General features: G+C 39.6%; 2 protein-coding genes and 1 long non-coding RNA gene across 4 annotated transcripts; 2 read left to right on the forward strand and 1 right to left on the reverse strand.

The window, feature by feature from the left end:
- Nucleotides 1-57: 57 nt before the first annotated feature.
- On the reverse strand, nt 58-2,867 carry LOC128253225 (protein-associating with the carboxyl-terminal domain of ezrin). The gene is made up of 2 exons (XM_052981470.1): nt 2,553-2,867; nt 58-2,500 (listed from the first exon to the last, which is right to left on the reverse strand). The coding sequence occupies exons 1-2, from the start codon at nt 2,856-2,858 to the stop codon at nt 641-643; spliced, it is 2,166 nt and encodes a 721-aa protein (XP_052837430.1). The 5' UTR covers nt 2,859-2,867; the 3' UTR covers nt 58-640.
- A 5,451-nt stretch (nt 2,868-8,318) lies between these two features.
- On the forward strand, nt 8,319-8,971 carry LOC128253245 (uncharacterized). Of its 2 annotated transcripts, none has more exons than XR_008267410.1 (3): nt 8,319-8,447; nt 8,496-8,579; nt 8,639-8,971. It is a non-coding gene; the product is annotated as an uncharacterized LOC128253245 (long non-coding RNA). The 2 variants fall into 2 exon arrangements; XR_008267411.1 differs by having other exon boundaries at nt 8,347-8,447; nt 8,503-8,579.
- A 1,816-nt stretch (nt 8,972-10,787) lies between these two features.
- Nucleotides 10,788-12,296, forward strand: LOC128253230 (splicing factor 45). Its single transcript, XM_052981491.1, is given in 4 exon segments — nt 10,788-11,056; nt 11,112-11,166; nt 11,169-12,134; nt 12,188-12,296. Coding segments are annotated over 4 exon segments (1,233 nt in total). The 5' UTR covers nt 10,788-10,939; the 3' UTR covers nt 12,283-12,296.
- The last annotated feature ends 762 nt before the right edge of the window (nt 12,297-13,058 follow it).

The raw sequence follows: 13,058 nt of genomic DNA on the forward strand, positions 1-13,058 counted from the left end.
AATCTTATACATTTGCTAAGCTCTCTCTTTCATAAATTTTTTTTGTGATTCTCCTGAATTCTCAATCCCAATATCCTATTGTAAAAAAAATAGCAGCCAATTGCAGCACACTTTTGATTTATATAAAAACATTTTTTAAATGGTATATGCGGTTTTTATGCGTATACAAGAACAACAAACCTATTTCAGCTGATCTAATTTTAATTTAAATATGTAATTACGGTTACTAAGATCATTGGTTAAGTTGAGCTAAAGGCAAATAACAAAATTATACAAAAAATAAAACTTTTTTAAGTATAAGAAAACAAAAATATAAAGATGGTTAAATTGAACTTATTCATATCATTTTAACTTAATTTGTTTCCAATATTTAATCTTTTTAAAAGCTTTTTTGTTCGCAATAGTTGCGGTCTTGACTTTAACGATTGATTTTTTGTAGTTAACAAACGTTTTAGTATAATGATAAGAGGAAACATTCTTAAGAAAGTTTTGCATTTTAAAATGTTTTTGCGTTAACACATTTTAAAATTATTAAAAATACATTATATTAAATTATAGAACTTTATTGAATAGTTTACAGTTGAATTAATAACTAAAGAATAATCAGGGTTAAAAAACAGTATGATTGCGTCCTAGAACTTTACTGTTCCATCCTTGCCGCACAGATGTCGTCATCATCTTGTTCGTCATGACCCCAACCCTGATCTGCTTCGGCATCTTGATCGCTACTGCTGGCGTTGATTGTAGCAGCAGCGAAACGGCTGTTAATCATCTCCGTCGTCTTTCTCCTACTAGTATTCGTTTCAAAAACGGGCTCCATATCTTTAAAGAAGTCAAACTCATTTAACGCGGAGTTATGAGCCACCGATTGTACTTGTATGTCCAGCGCGCTGAGATCATCCATAAACTCACGGTCTGCTTGCGTTGGTTTCTTTGTTTCATGGAATAGGTTTAAGTTGTCTTTGCAAAATGACTCGGATATTAAAGTTTGATTTGCTTGGGCCTTGTTGGTCCCCAAATCATGAAAATTCTGTTCATCTGGTGTTGCATGATCGTTTAGTTTGGAATGTTTGATGTGTAAGCGATGGAGCTCATCTGTAGTATCCCAATCCGACCAAACTCCATCTTCTTCCAGGTTGACTAAGGTTTTTTCGTGGCCTTCTGTATATACGTTTGAGTTGGTCTCGGTGTCGAATTTGTGGCAGAAGGCCCGCGACTTTTCATTTAAAATTAAACCACCCTTCTCGTCTTCCCCACCGTCTGGACTAAGGCGAAGCGATAGGGGAGCAACTTTGCTTTCGGTTGGTAAGGGACTCCCAGAGACCATGAAATCTTCGTCCACGTCAAAGGAGCTGGTGTTTATTAGGGGGGTAATGGACCGAGGCTCTGGCATGTAATTTTGGCTAACTGCGGACACAATAGGATGCGGCCGACCATCTGAAAAGCATCGTCGCCGATCCTCCCCGCCCAAAACTTTATTAGCTCCCAGTATGGAAACTAAGTCAGCCATGCACCTAAGCGTTTGGGCCACCAAAACGTCGTTAGTGTCGCTCATTCCAAGCTGTAAATGGGGGATAATCTCACTTTGAAGTTGTGCGTCGCCCAAGAGACTAACATAGTCAATAAAATACTCCAGGAATATCAATCGGATCTGAGCATCACGCAGGCGAAACATCTTGAGTATGTGTGGCATTAAGTATTGAACGTAGGTCTGCTGAGAAAACAAACACGCCGTGGCTTTGTCTGCTATCTTCGTACGGAGTACATACGGAGTGACGAATTGCTGTGCGGCAGGATCCAGCAAAACCATTCTAGAAAGCAGGTGACAACCCAGCTGCGAAGCAACCACTTCCTCGTCGAAGCATCGCAGGCGTTCAATCAAACTTCCAAAGAACTGCTGGCGTTCTTGCACCGACTTAAGCGGCAGTTCGAAGAGAAAGGAATGTATAAGCACGAATTCGTGGTTGAAATAAGGATGTAGCAATATGGCCGAAAGGGTGGGTCTTAGCTTAGTGTTTTGGTGCTTTAAGTGAGTCCTGCAATACTCATGGAACTCCATTACATGCGGAGTGTCTTTACCATCACCTCTTTCTCTTTTACTTACATCCAGCACCTGCTCACAAAGAACGGCAAAGGAGAACTGTTCACTGTTCTCTCCAGTGATGTTTGAATCCAAAAAGGAACGGGCCAAGTTAAGAAGCTGTTTGTCGACCTCCATCGCTTTCCAAACGTATTCGAAACCAGCCAGTCTCCAGCTGCCATTGTCCGTAACATAAATTGAATGCGTACTTATGTTTAAATGCCTGGCCAGAGCCTTCTCAATTAAAAATATTAAGCTGCACAGGATCGTCCGCAGGCCAAGGCAGATTTCAATGTTGGTCTGCTGGGCCAGTGCCTCGTTAAGAGGTCTGACCCTCTCCGTCGCAAGATGCTTCTGCCCTGCCTGGTCCCAGGTAGCTACATATTTCAGTATGTATGGATGGCGGTAGACCATTAGGTTCTAGAGGGATACATTTGGTAAGCAGTTGATTTTTTGTTTACTATAAATATACTTTTATTGCCCTTCCTATTGGGTCCATTTCACGGGACCACAGCTGACCCTTGACGAAAACTTCGCCTCGGAATACCGACAGCAGCTGGCTGCAGCCTTCATCATTGGATGCGCTTGGTAGCTGTGCGTTATAGAGCGTCCAAAAATCATTAGCCTCCACTGGACTTTTTTCTATAATTAAACCTTTTAGTTTGCTGCCTTCATTGCCCATTGCACCTAGACAAAATTCCGGTGGTGTTACCAGGGTTTTACATTTTTGTATGCCAATGCTTTTCGGCAAGAAATAAAAAATGAATGATTTTAACATCAAATTTTGGAATTTTGTGCGTCAAACTAGCGTCGTTGACTTAGCGGCGATATTGGATCGATGGAAATTGAAATACAGGGCCGGTTTTTCTATTTTTATTTTCTAGTTAGATGCAAATGTAATATTGTTAGGAAAAGAAAGATCTGCATGTGTTTCAAATTTACAATTGAAAAATCGGCTTTCGACATCCTGTGCCTCTTTCGACAACGACTCTGGTTCGAAGAAATGAAGATGACCGACATTTAAATTCACCCCAAGATTTATGTGCTGCACGGAAAAATCATCGGTTATAGGGTATTTCCACAGAGATCTAACCACCTTCCACCATCCTTTGAAGGGATGGTCCATACGGTTTTGCCGTTCCAAAAACTTTCTAGTTAGTTTGCCGTTAAAATCTGACGGACTTATTTATGCGATAGTTAGCCGATATTTCTGCGGTGCAACCCTCTTTCTACGCAGTCCATCCCTGAATAACCTTTGGGATTCTTGAAAAAAATGAAACTTCGGTTTCCACAGAGCACATCCACCTTCCGATTTCAGCTGATCTTTACAGCTGTAGCTCATCAAAACATAAACAAAGATGGGTGACCTGTTGACTTTTTTTACGTTTTGACGAGCAAATGCTGTGCAGATCAGCTGAAATCGTAAGGACAAAGGTGGATGTGCCCTATGGAAATCGAAGTTTCACAGTTGTTGAAATTCCAGCCGTTTCCAACGGATGGACTGTGTGGAATTAAAATTTAAATGGATTATTTCAGTGGCTGGTTTCAATTGTAAACTGTAATTAAACATAAATAAATAAAAATCGGCATATTCAAAATTTATGCGTTCATTCTATCCGTGGGAAAAAGTTGAGATTTTTGACACAATTAAAACTCCGATCATTCAGTGAGCCTCTACCATTTGCCATCCGATTTGAGCAGTTGCCGGTCATCAAAACATAAACAATGTTATGGACCTGTGTGGTCCTGCGTGAGTCGGGCTGCCCCAGCTAGCTCGATTTTCCAGGGCCGTGGTTCCCCTAACCCTGCCCTCTCACACAACAACAGAAAACGTTGGACTCTCACGTCCTACGTTTCGCAACACTCTATGCTGCACCATAATTTTTGAATTTAAATTTCAATTAACAAACAAACAAAAAAATACACAAATATTAGTCTTTTTAAACCTACACACATTTGGCAATTCTTTGGGTTCCTCCTGCTGAACTTGAGGTCACCTGCTCATCCCTCCCTACCATGCAGACTGCCTTGAGCAACATACTTGCAGCTGCCCCAAATACATTTGTTTACCTTTATTTATTCCTTTTTCTTTTTTTTATTACACCATTATATACCCCTTTTACTAATATTCCCCCCCTCTCCCATTAATTTATCTTTACTCCATGTTCATCTTTCTTATTTACCTTTAATAATTCTTATTTACTAGTTTTTTTTTTACAACATATTACCCTTTTGTGGACCCCAGTGTACGTTCTCGGGTTTCCCAAAATTTATATACTCCTCGACCCTGACCTACTGTAAGAGCTCTTAAGGTTGTTTATTCTTTCTTTACCAGGGGAAAAAAAATGTAATTGTATACGCAAAGAAAAACTGAATTTATATTACTTCGGGCTCTAATCCTCACGCTCACTTGGGCCACTCATGGATTTATATAAATAAAAAAAAAAAAAAAAAACACAACTAAACCAAACAATTTGACAATATTTAAATATAAATAATATGTGTATGAGACGTTATTATACGTTTATGTGTAGATGTAAGTATAATGCATGTAGACAATATGTATTCAAATGTAAATACGAAAAATATTTGAGGAAGATGTAGATATTATGGCCTATGTGTAAATAAAAAAATAACCAAAAAAAGATGTAAGTAACCCTAATCATTAAATAAATAATCACACGAATTTACAACAAACACTACACGATAAAATAATTAATTATTCTAAAAATCTAATAACAATAATAAAAAAATTTGACTGAAGCCGACTGGATCCCGTTTTCGCCATTTGGTAAGGGTGCCGGTCCTCCACGCCGTAATAATTTTCTTTAAAAAAACTCTGACTGTCTTTCTTGTCCGGGCCTCACAAAAAAAAATCGCCAGGCCAACTTGGGTGACCTGGCTGATTTTTTTTAACTGGTAACTGGGTCTGATCGGCTCTGGAATGAAAAGCCCATAAGCATGGCCTCACTCTCGAACACCGATCACTTACCAAGTTTTTCGCCGCTTCAGGCTTCCCAGTCCTGCTTTCCTCTCCTTTAAGTTTTGTTGCCTGTGGACACTGGCGCGCTGCTGCAGCTAAAAAAAAAATTATGTCGCACCAAGATACCGGTGCACGTGCACCACAAAAAGAAACTTTACTTAGGCGACTTTCGTTATGGGCTCTCCTCTTCTCCTATCGCCTTCCCAAACTCCGGCTCTCGTGTTTTAAATTTGCCGGGTCAACGGCCGTTTAACATTTAAGGTGACCATCCAAACAACGCAGTATTTTTCAGTATAAAATCACCCCTGCGCCGACATTCGATTTGGCTACCGATAGCCCGGCCACAAAAACAAAGACTGTTAAAGTGGATTCTGCGAGAATAAAATTAAATAGTTAATAAGTTATCAATTATTTTGGAAGTTGTACAACAGCAAAACCTTAAGTTGCAGCTGATTTTATGGGCAGTTAATTCAGAATAGTTATATTTACAAACAGCATAATTGTACATACTTGTTTTGACGCCTTAAATTTTTAATATTTCCTTGTCATCATTGTTTACGTTCTCTCTGTCAATGCTTTATTTTTCAATCAAGAGGAGTGATTTAGAGTTGCACCGAAAAAACATCGCTTTACGATCGCATCTTCAAATTTTGACTAACTGGGACTATTCCGGAACAGCAAAATTTTACAAACCATACGTATAACGGGTGGATTTCTGTAGATCTAAGTAGCCACGCCCAATACATCGTTTAGGGAAAACCCATGGCTAGTATATATTATACCTTAAAAACTGTTCGTATGTCTTAAAACATTTTCGAAGCCATATGAGCAAATTGAAAAATAATATGTACCATTTGTTAATGGGGTTATGACACTATATTGTTGGCCTCATTCATTGCTCATTTTTGGTTTTAACTATACGATTTTACGTAAGTGCGAAGGTCCGACAGAGTTGAACAAATAGAGTTCTTCGACAAGGAACCGTGGACTAAGAAGAAAAGTGGTTTTGAATTTGTATTTTAGAAAAAAATCAAAAAATTAAGTCATCCTTGCGTATAACAACAAGCTGTTGTAGTGGTGGCACTAATAGGCTTATGACATTACATTGCTAGCCTCATTCATTGCTCATTTATTTTTTTAACTATACGATTTTACGTAAGTGCGAGCAAGAAAACCTATGACGATTCCAATGAGCAATGAATGAAGAAAATTGTCAGAACCGATAGTAAAAAATATGAACCGGATTTCGGTTTCAAAATTGCATTCAATGATATACCACCGGAGCTGATACATCAATGAGCAAAATTGTATTTTTTTAAAAATATTTTTTTTCAAATTTCAATGGATCTGTCAATGAGTGAGCGAATAATGTAATGTCATTCCCGTATAATAAATAAATAGCTAACCCTTTTAACCAGTATTTGAATACATTTCTCTGTTTTAGCACCTTTCTCCATGAGGTTTTTCCGTTCCAAAAATTTCCCGTTCAGTCAGCCGTTAAAAATTTTACGGACTCTTACGGATGCTATAATAATATATGCTATAGTTAGCTTATGTTTTTTCGGTGCAACTCTCCTTCCGCGCAGTTAATTCGTGAAAAACCCTTGGGACTTCTGAAAAGTGTGAAACTTCGATTTCCACAGAGCACATCCACCACCCCCTTTCCGATGGCGATTTGAACAGCTGTGGCTCAATAAAACAAAAACATAGATGGTTGACTTGTTGACTTTGTTTCGACGAGCCACAGCTGTTCAGATCAGCTGTTATAAGAAGGTTGTGCTCTGTGGGAATCGTAGTTTTTCATATATTACAAATACCAACCGTTTTCAAAGTATGGACTGTGTGGTAAAATGGCATAATTCAGTTTATTTGAACACATAAATGGGTTATACCACAAGAGCAATAAAAACCATAAGAGCCAGGCCAGCTCCATACATTAACAATTAAGATTACTCTTATACCTGGCTATTCCATTGGCGCATTAGCGAACTTTTTAAATGTGCCTTTTTCCATTGGCGCATTAGCATTTATCTAATGCTACTCCGACATGTGAGTGGCCCGAACAGCTGATCTGGGCTTGTTTACTTTTGAATTTTCGCAAATCAAAACGACTTGAATTCAAAATCATTAATATGAGCGAGTTAACGGATATCTTTAATGCCCAAGAGGACATGCATAATGCGAGCGAGGAAGGGGAGCTGATGGTGTTGTTTTACGGGTTTGCAAAGCAGTCCAAGGCAGTTTCTAAAAAAGTCCAAGGATCCCCGTATATGTAGGAGTTTTTTCCTGCCAGAGATGCAGGGGTAATGGAGCTGCGAGCAGTATTTGTTGCGCTTGCTGTCGTGTTAAGACATTTTTAAGCAAAATAGATTTTATTTTCAAAAGAAATCAAAAATTTTATATTGTTGTTTTCCGCTATTTTTTCTAAAAAATAAGTTACAAAAAGAACGAGCAGTGCGGGAACTATGCCTGATGCAAGCTCTGCGTGGTGTTCTTTTACCTGCCCAAGTTGGCCTCGAAGCATTAGAGGACTTGACGGCATATCCGCCTTCGCTACGAATGGAAGCGCAACGCTGTACAAGCTCCGGCAGGAGCAGCGGCCAAGAGCTCAGTCGAAATCATCACTGAAGTGGCCTTTGCTTGTGCTCTGGCCAGCCGAAAGGCCATGCCGATGGTGGCCCTGGCCATTTAACTTAGTTTTGAGCACTCGTAAGAAGATGACGTTAACGGTAGACGGTGGCAGTGTGAACTGGTGTTCTCATAGCCTTCCCCCATAAAATACTGAAATTATTAATTTAAAAAGACAGTTATTTAGAGATGGGATCAACATATACTAAATATACTGGGGGAAACGTGAAATGGGACGGCAAGTTTATACGCACCGTCAGTGACTGTAGACGGCAAACGGTAGACGCCTAATGTCCTAGCGCGAATGAATTGGAATTGACATGGCGGCCATATCTGTTTCTGAAGTGGGGTCTTGGGAAGTTAACGCTCCCCCAGGCATCAATTTGAATACAAAGTAGATCTAATAATCTCACAGCCCATCCAAGCAAAACGGTTGGGATTTCTGACGGCGACTATGCCATTAGCCATTATATAAAAGTTTAAATTACCTTTTAACCACTAAACTATAGAAATAAAACAAAATAAAAAACGAAAAAAGTACATCTTAAAGTGTTTAACAGTGTTAAAGACTCCCTAAAGAAATTATGCATATGCCACTGTGACTTTTGACAGATGGTGGATGGTAGAGCTGGAAAAAACATCGGCGATGTATCGATACATCGATGTTTTTCGAAAATCGGGAAACACCGAGGTTTCAAAACATCGATGTTCGATGTTTCCTCTTTACCCATCACTACTTGGCAGGAAAAAATCTTGGTAAGCTGAGCACGTTTTTTGAAAGAAACTTAAGTAAATAAATTATAGATTACAGTCTGATTCCGAAAGTTTGATATTGGTGTTGGCGGCGCTCAGAAATGGAGAAGGCTTTGAAAGAGCAGAATAACAATGGTAATTAGAGCTATTATTTACAATCATATGATTTGTAATGTAACTTTTGTCCAATATAGTTGCCTGTCAAGAGGAAGAAAGCGACAGTACGGTCCCAAGAAAGCGGAAAAAATATGGGAAGTCTTCTGTGTGGAACTTTTTTAACAAATCGGCTGATGGCAGGACAGCCAAATGTATTAAACTTAAAATCCCATTTCTTCTTTTAACAGATATCAAATGACAACGCTTTCAAAACATGCGTTTTTAAATACTTCTGCGTTCCGGCCACCTCTACTGAAAGCGAGAGGATGTTCAGTAAGGCCGGGCTTATTATCAGCGAAAAGCGAAGCTCGCTTAAGGCTAAAAACGTCAATATGTTATTATTTTTAAACAAAAATGACTGGATTTCTTAAGTTAAGCTATTTTCTTATTCTTTTGAGTAGAACTCGATATTGTTTTTTATTTTAATTTTCATTGAATTGTGATTTAGTTTTTATTTTGTTTTTTAAAGGAAAGAGAAGAAATATAAGCTGAATATATGGATCTCAAATAAAGCCTCATTATTTATCAAGACCTTTTACAAATTTGATTTATTTATGGTATTGATTAATAATATGTGATGGAGAAAAATACATTTTTTCAAAAACACCTTAAAATAATTCGATGTATCGATACATCGATGTTTTTTCTGAAAAACATCGAAACATCGATGTATGGAAACATCGATTATTTTCCAGCTCTAGTGGATGGTGAATGGTCGCTCTGTGTTAACACTAGCCCACAATCCATCAAAAATCCCAACCGTTTCGCTGCGATGGGCTCTGTTGTACTGGGCTACAAGATTAAAATTCGAAAATAACTCAGTTCGTCCGCCATCAAAATTTGTCGGACTTATTTCTGCGGTAGCTTGCGAATGTTGTTTTTTTGTTGCAACCCTCATTCCATGCAGTCCATGCCTGAAAAACTGTTGCGATTTTGGAAAACTGTGTAACTTCCATTCACATAGAGCATCAACCAAAAACAGCTGATCTAATCAGCTGTGGGTTATCAGAACATAAACAAAGATTTTTAACGTGTGGAATGTTTTGATGAGCCACAGCTGTTGAGATCAGCTGTATCGGATGGTGGATGTGCTCCTTGGGAACCGGAGTTTCTCATGTGTTGAAAATCCCATCTGTTGTGTACGGACGGACAGTGTAGGAAGAAGGTATATGTCACATGTTTTCTTAATGTCACATTAGGGCTTATAAATGTGTAAGCTTATTCCACATTAGCTTAAATACTTTTTATTGCTCATTTCATTGGCTACTATACTTGGAAGAAATTTTTGTAGATTATAGTGTAAAGGAATTCTTCTTTTCTTAGGCCTCGTACTCAGATTGACGAACAGTTTCGCCATCGAAAAATCTTTTTTCCTTCTAGTGAAACCGCCGTTTTCAGATTCACCCGAGTTCGTGTTTTTTGGTCACACTGTCAATCAGCTGGGCTCTTGTTGACAAACAAATTAATTTAAGAAAGCAAACTCGAAGATGTTGAATATAAGCGACGCTACCTTTTTCGTGTTTTTGTCGTTTTTTCCTCCATTTCGCTTGCAAGTTTAAATTCAACAACACCAAAGATTACATTTTTGATTCTTTTCGCCAAAATCTGTCAAACAATCATCCCAAACGACTGGCAACGCTCTGCACATTTCCGTATCTGAGTACCGACGTGCAAAAAGGAACTGTCGAAAGGTACAGCCTATTACGCAGAGCGACGATATCCGTTTGACGCCAATGAAAGAGAGCGAGTAGCAAATAACCGGCGGACACTTTTAGACCGAGGAAAAAAATACTAGAAAAAAATGTATTCTTTGGTGTAGTTATATTTCAACTTGTAAGCGAAATGGAGGCAAAAACGACAAAAACACGAAAAAGACGCGTATCTTCCACCATTCCAATACCAAATTTAACTCGAGCGTCTTTTACATTCAACAAATTCGATGTGGTTTTCTCAAATTAGTTTGTTACTCTACAAGCCCAGCTGATTCACAGTATGACCGAAGCACACGAATTCGTGTGAATATGAAAACTTCGTTCTCACTAGAAAGAATATAGTTTTTTCGCTAGCGAAACTGTTCAGTGATCTGAGAACTAGGCTTACTAGGCTTTAACATTTATGTGAGTTCTTTTTGTTTTAATATACATTTGGAAATTATATGAAAACAGAATTCATTTCCAATTCCATCGATTCTATTTAAACGCTTCCCCACCGGCTCTAATTTGACGGTCATCTGTATATAGTGATAATTATTTGTATCTGATCGTTATCGGCGTGGTCACACTGATGTACAGGCTAATTCCAAACCAGGACTGAAAGATTTATTTTCTTAAGTAAAATAGATGGATCTATATGACGATATAGATACGAAGCAACGAGCTGGCGAGATTGATGGCTGGTCGTCTGGCATTAAAATGTTGCAGACCCAGCTGGCCGTAAAGAAAGCCGTCAAAAAACCTGTGAGTGGCGTCAACGATTCTCGCCTCTTTTATCTTATCAATTTATTTACTACAGCTAATGACGCCGGTGGTCAATTTAAGAGCCAAGCGCCCCGTCGAGCCGGAAGCATCATTTTTGCTTCAATGCCAGTGGTGGTGGTCAAGCCCATAATCACTGGTAAGCCGCTACTTCCCGTGTTGGAAAGTGCGAGCAAGGACGACTGGGACTTCGCGGACGAGTATGACCCACAGTGGCCGAATGAATACGAGAAACTCAAAGAGAACTCTAAGAGCAGTGAGAAGTCCCGAGCTATCACTGGCGGCGGAGGAAGCCATCGAGAAGAACGCGATAAGGACCGGGAACGGGAGAGGAAACGAGGGCGCATCGGTCGTCGGGAAGTCTACAAAGACGATGTCTTACCGCCAAATATGAAGTTTAGCGGGTTCGGCCAGCTACAGAGCGCTGATGACTTGTATAGTCCGCCGACAGTGGGCTCTGTTGCAAAGCAGGGAGGGGGTGCCGCCATCGCTCCTCCTCCTTCACTCCAAGAGATGTCAATAGAGAGTGAAGATGGATCCTCCAACGTTACTGCACCATACTCTGCAAGCTCGGTCGCAGCTAAAATAATGGCCAAATACGGCTTTAAAGATGGCCAAGGCCTGGGAAAGTCTGAGCAGGGTATGTCAATAGCCCTGCAAGTGGAAAAGACTTCCAAACGGTGCGGTCGTATCATACACGAGAAAGACGTCTTTCTGCCGCCTTCGTCCTTGTCGCCACCTGCGATTGGCTCTCCAACTAGACTAAGTCCCAGTGACAACGGGATGCCACCACCCCCATTAGCACCCCAAGCCGCTCTTAGCGGCGATACTGAGCCCAGCATCACAGAAATCATGAAATCGCCAAGCAAGGTTGTTCTTCTTCGCAATATGGTCGGGCCTGGGGACGTTGATGAGGAGTTGGAGCCAGAGGTGAAGGACGAGTGCAACACAAAATACGGCAAAGTGAACAGCGTAATTATACACGAAGCGTTCGGAACTGTGCCAGAAGATGCAGTTAAGATATTTGTGGAGTTTAAGCGAATCGAAAGTGCTATTAAAGGTAGCTATTTTTTCATTTAATTTGAAACAATTTGCTTATTCTTTGTTTTTTAGCTGTGGTGGACTTAAATGGCCGCTTTTTTGGAGGCCGTCAAGTGCGAGCAGGGTTTTATAACTATGATAAGTTTAAATGTTTTCAATTAAATTAGCATTCATAAAAATTGCGAATGAGGGTGTTAGCTCAGTTTAGAAAAGGCCTTGGAAGAAACATTTGATTTTGGTCAAATTAATTTTAATTTAATTTATTAAATTAAACATTTTTGGGTGTACTTCCGAAAAGCCTTAAAGCTCGACCATTTTCAAATTATCAGGATTCATGAATTTTGGAGTCTCAATTACGATAAAAAAGGTCAATGTGTGTGACGAAACCGATTTCTTGAAAAAATAACGGTAAATACTGTTTTTTTTAATTTTTTTCTAAAAATACCCTTTATGAAAAACACATACAAACAAAAGTTGAAGATCTAATTGAAATACACATTTTATGTTTTGTGACTCAAACATGGAGTTCACTAACGCCGAAATAGCGAAATTTCCTTCCTAAAAGGCAAATCCGCTAGAGAACCGTTCCGTGAGATTAATGGTGTTTTGGGAGATGGCGATTCAGAGCCGGTGAAAACGACACCATCGACAAGCCAGTCGGCGGAAGACCTAGGCCGCCGAATACCGATTAAATCATGGAATATATCGAGTTAGAACGGCATGTGGCAACTCGTGACATCGCCCAGGAGATGGCAGTTAATCACTCAACCATTTAAAGTATCTGCGGAAGGCTGGATACAGAAAAATGCTTGATGTTTGGGTGCCATAAAGCCTTATGGCGTCAAATCATGCGGCACCCAAACATCAAGGCAACCGAGTCAACGCCTGCGTTGTGCTGCTGAAACGGAACGAACTCGACCCATTCTTGATGGTGATAGGCGTC

Source organism: Drosophila gunungcola (assembly GCF_025200985.1).
Source record: "Drosophila gunungcola strain Sukarami chromosome 2L unlocalized genomic scaffold, Dgunungcola_SK_2 000007F, whole genome shotgun sequence".
In the NCBI taxonomy this organism is placed as follows: domain Eukaryota; kingdom Metazoa; phylum Arthropoda; class Insecta; order Diptera; family Drosophilidae; genus Drosophila; species Drosophila gunungcola.

Excerpts from the sequence above, each read along its gene's own strand:
- LOC128253225 (XM_052981470.1), bottom strand. The coding sequence starts at position 2,858 with ATGTTAAAATCATTCATTTTTTATTTCTTGCCGAAAAGCATTGGCATA. Across the intron at positions 2,501-2,552 it reads CAATAGGAAGGGCAATAAAA|AACCTAATGGTCTACCGCCA; the intron begins GTATATTTATAG and ends GTATCCCTCTAG.